This window comes from Glycine soja, chromosome 16 (assembly GCF_004193775.1).
Source record: "Glycine soja cultivar W05 chromosome 16, ASM419377v2, whole genome shotgun sequence".
NCBI lineage: Eukaryota > Viridiplantae > Streptophyta > Magnoliopsida > Fabales > Fabaceae > Glycine > Glycine soja.
The window spans coordinates 36,704,321-36,709,317 of record NC_041017.1 but is presented as its reverse complement, the minus strand read 5'-3'; the positions used below and the strand labels follow the sequence as shown (position 1 = coordinate 36,709,317).

The 4,997-nt window shown below is 32.4% G+C and overlaps 1 protein-coding gene across 1 annotated transcript; it reads left to right on the top strand.

Moving 5' to 3' along the window:
• Window positions 1–2,400: 2,400 nt before the first annotated feature.
• On the top strand, window positions 2,401–4,209 carry LOC114389716 (carboxylesterase 1-like). Its single transcript, XM_028350458.1, has 2 exons — window positions 2,401–3,646; window positions 3,988–4,209. The coding sequence occupies exons 1-2, from the start codon at window positions 2,561–2,563 to the stop codon at window positions 3,991–3,993; spliced, it is 1,092 nt and encodes a 363-aa protein (XP_028206259.1). The 5' UTR covers window positions 2,401–2,560; the 3' UTR covers window positions 3,994–4,209.
• Window positions 4,210–4,997: the final 788 nt, after the last annotated feature.

Here is a 4,997-nt window from a genome sequence, read left to right as displayed (position 1 = left end):
TGAAGTAGAGCACAATATCTTAGGTCCACTTGAACTAGCTAGAGATTTAATAATCCCCCAATAATCAGACCTTCTGTAGTATATTTTCCTGCAATCTTCTGAGGGCATTATTACAAATAGACATTCTATTTCAACTCTTTCTTTCTCTTTGGATTTCAGTCGTCAATGGGAGATTAGGAAACTAGAGGACTTGTAGCTTAGGATGATGATAAAATACTAGATAACTAAACTATCAATATTACCACAGTTAGGGATCACCATCAAGGCATCAACAATCAATGGATGCAGGTAAGTGGGCCTGATGGCTCACACCAAATAAAAGAGGATAAAGCTTTGGGCTCAGTTAAGTCATAGAGAAAAGTTCATGAGTCATCCTAGTTAAAAGCTTTTTTTTTTTAATTGGGCTCTAATTGCTAATAGACTTTATTGGCTCTAATTGTTAAAAGATTTAATATTAAACAAAAATTAATTTTACACAATTATAAAATTTAAGAGACTAAAAATGTTATTAACCCATACAAAAGTGATGCTATATATAAAATAGTATTCCCTTGATCCCAAAACAAGTATCGCGTTTGTGAAAAAAAATTGTTTCAAAATAAGTGTTATATTTAACTTTTTAATACAACATTACTTTTTTTCATTAATATTCATAATAAATGTTACTTTAGTTTTTTAATCTAATAATAATACTATACTTTTTTATTTTTTTGATAAGGTTAATTAATTTTTGTAAAACTACTATTTTCTTTTATTTGTTTATTATTTTTTTTTTGTGTGTGTAAAACAACCAATACATACTTATTTTTCGATGAAAGGAATATAATTTATATTATAAAAAAAATAAGTCAAATAGCTTTGATGGTGTTAAAAGTATAATAGATCATGAAACTAAATTATACCTACGTTACATTTTACAGTTTACTATTTTCTAAACGATAATCCCAATGTTATGTCAAAGTCATCATGGACTCAATGTATTAAATTTGTGAAATTTATTGAATATCACAAATCTTGATGATTTCACTTCTCATTTAATTTAATGATGATCTTTTAATTTATATTTTTTTAAATAAATCTTAACTGATAAACAGAATGTTTTGCCAGCACTTGATCGATCATTTTCAAGACAAAGGTGTTAACGTAGTGGAAACTTTGGAGAAGGTCATCATGGGCCAGATCTCGCGGACCCAATAGAGAAGAGCCACTTTATGTTTGAGTTAAATTAAGATGTGATGCACCATAAGTAGAAATCTTTCCATTTTCAGCAGTGTTTCATGCAATTCTTTTTCTTTGCTTTTAAATTCTCAATTCGGATAGAGATAATTGAGTTGTCAAATTATTAGTGATGAATATATATATATATATATATATATATATATATATATTATTTTCTAATTAATTTGAATAGTTTACTTTCTCTATGCCTAAATGATTTTTTGCAGTGTTTTTGTTGATGTGATCTGACTTGCAATACATCTTGTTAAATGTTAAATTGTACTACATATATACGATCGATTTAATATAGCTCTGTTAGAGGTTTCCCTTTTCTTTCAACCTATTTTAACTGTCATATAGATTGTGCCCCTTTAACAAAACACTACTTTGTTATGAACCTGTCATCTTGTCTGTTAACATGTCATAATTTGATCTAGAAATTGAACACATTTATAAACCGTAAATTTGATTAAATCAAGCATTTGACAATGAGTACTTCTTCATATTAATTTTTGAAATTATGAATTAAATATTTTAAAAATCCTAATAATCTGATGACTTGCGAAAATATCTTCACTGTAATTAGACTTGACATAATATTATTCACTGTAATTAGTTAATATTAGTGTGTAAAATGACAGTGAAAAATAAAATGACTTTTTTTGTGAAGTCGTTAATTTATGAAATATTTTTATATTCTCAAAAATTAAAATATCTAACTCACACATCCATAAAGATTAAGTAAAATTAAAGATTTACCCTTAGCTAATTCTTGTTCATTCTCCTTCTAACAAAGCTTGTCCATTTTCAGAACATGGAGAAAGAGAAAAAGTTCTTGCGTACAATGTTCAAAATTTAGTACTATTAGTCAATTATTCAATCGATCACTGATCATCAAACAGGTAAAACACTTGTTTAGCAAAAACTTTAAATATAATTGGTACCACTTTGCATCCAAGAATGTCTCAATGAAGACAAATTAGCAACACTGGGTATAGTTCTCTCGGCTCATGCCACAAACTTTTTCTCTATATATGATTCATTCATTAATTGAACCAAATAAAAAAACCATACAAAAATCTAGTCCACTAAAAACATGAGGCCAAGAAAACACCACCAAGTGGATAAACCAAAAAAGTTCAGCACAAAAGTAGAATTCTAGTTACCATATACCCCTTCTTTTAACTTTTAGATTTCATAATTTATTGTGGGATTCCCTGCAAAGACTCTAAATGACTAAATCCAAATCAAGGATATATATATGAAGATATGACACCTATCATCTTCTCTTCCATGAACATTTTCTCCCTCTTCTTACGTATCTTTTGATTAATGCTATGATATGATGATAGTTTTCAAACATTCAACCATGATGCCCTTCTTCTCTTTCACACACTACAAATCCTTTTGGAGATCTTCAATTGCATTTGCATTTGCATTTGCATTTTTCTTAACCTTTCTCTTGATTGCAAACTCACTCACTCTCCAAACCCAATCCACTACAATCCCATGCAACAAAGACCCCTACAAGGAACTAAACCTTATCCCCAACCCAAACGGCACCGTCACGCGCCCCAACAAACCCCCCCAGAGCCCGCCCGCACCGGATCCCAACCTCAACACCCTCGTACTCTCCAAAGACCTCTCCATCAACCAATCAAAAAGCACATGGGCGAGGGTCTACCTACCCCGCGTAGCACTGGATCACAGCTCCAAACTCCCGTTATTGGTTTTCTTCCATGGTGGCGGCTTCATTTTCCTCAGTGCGGCCTCAACAATCTTCCACGATTTTTGCTTCAACATGGCAAACGACGTCGTTGCGGTCGTTGCGTCCATCGAATACCGTCTCGCACCGGAACACAGACTCCCCGCGGCGTACGAGGATGCCGTGGAGGCGCTGCAGTGGATCAAAACCAACCGAGATGATTGGCTGACAAACTACGTCGATTACTCCAACGTTTTTCTCATGGGGAGTAGTGCCGGGGGAAACATAGCCTACAACGCGGGTCTACATGCAGCCGCGGTTGATGAAAATCAGATTCCTAAGATCCAAGGGCTTATTTTGGTTCAACCGTTTTTCAGTGGGACCCGCAGGACAGGTTCGGAGCTGAGGTTAGAAAACGAACCGCATTTAGCGCTGTGTGCTAATGACGCGTTGTGGGAGTTGTCGTTACCCGTTGGGGTTGACCGTGATCACGAGTATTGCAATCCAACGGCGGGGAATGGTCCTGCTAGAATGGGAATGATCAAACGGCGTGGATGGTGGGTGCTGGTTACCGGTTGTGGCGGTGATCCACTTGTGGATCGACAGGTGCAGCTTGTGAGGTTGATGCAAAGGAAGGGAGTGAGAGTTGTGGGGCATTTCACACCAGGGGATTATCATGGGGTTCAAGATCGTGATCCATTGAAGGCAAGGGAGCTATATGGGGTAATTCAAACTTTTATTTCAGCTTTAAATTAATGCTCATTGCTCAAGAGGAAGAGTTTCAATTTCTTGTAAGAAAGTGTTAATTAATGTTGTTAGGACATCAGTTAATGAGCTTAAAATAAAAATATTTTTATTGAAAGATAGAAAATTGTAGTATTATATGATTTTGTTTGTATTTTGTTATGATTTTTATACTAACTATTTTTTTTTAGTTTCTTAGGACATTACTTAGTAAGATCTTATATTTCATCATTTAATAAGAGAATAAGAAATATTGGATATAGACATTTTAAAGTCTACTTAACGTTTTTTTTTTGTTATTTTGTTTCTTTCATGTTAAGTGGTGACCGGTGAGTGAAGTGTGTTGCTGAAAATTGAAGTCTTGTTTTGTGTTTTCCTGGTTCCCGGCTTGATCTGTCAGATTATTAATTGCAAGCTATAAACATTTGATTGTGTACCTTATTTTTTCTGATCATTATTGGTTGGTCGTAATAAAGTACTAATATGCTTATAATGAATTAATCATGTATTTGTGTTCAAAATAATTTAAACTATTTTGAATCGAATTGTATTGTTTTGTTTTGATGGTGTGTAATAGGTTTAACTCATCCCGACTAATCAGGGTTGGACAGATTATTATAGCTTCTTTTTTTGGTGTCACTGTTTTATTATACATTATTTTAGCTCTGCTTAATATTAAAATGGGGTTGGTTCAGCCTAAGTTGACTAGTTTAATTTGTACAATAGAAAAGGACGAAGTTGTAATATTATGGGTCTAGTGAACATATTTCGCCAATTCATTTGTTTCTCTAAAAAAACTTTGAAAGAATCAAGCCACATTGTAATGTGCTGTCTATTGGAGTGTTTCATATATATAATTGCAATAATAAAGGCTTCATAATTGCAAATTTCACAATTATATATCAGCCACGGCAGGCATATTTCAGCCACAGATATAAGGGATCCTATATATAATAGATTTTAATTTCAGCTACACATATAAGGCAAATTTCAGCAGGCAAATTTGATCACTCTCTCAAAAGAATATATAAATAGACAATTAATAATACCAAATAATCAGCCTGTGCCTTGTGCAAAGAGCCAAGACTAAATTACGGTATTTATCGCTTGGTTTGGTTCAATTTTGTAACAAAAAGTTACGTGAATCAAACCTAAAAAAAAAAAAAAAAATTGGATTTGGGTTAATTTTTATTTAAACTATTATTTTGTGATTTTATTTAGTTTTTCAGTTTTTATTAAAATATTATTTCTTTAAAATTTTATATACTTTTTTTAACTTTTAAATTAAAATTTATTAAAAAATTGTTAATAATAATTTATGAAATTTATT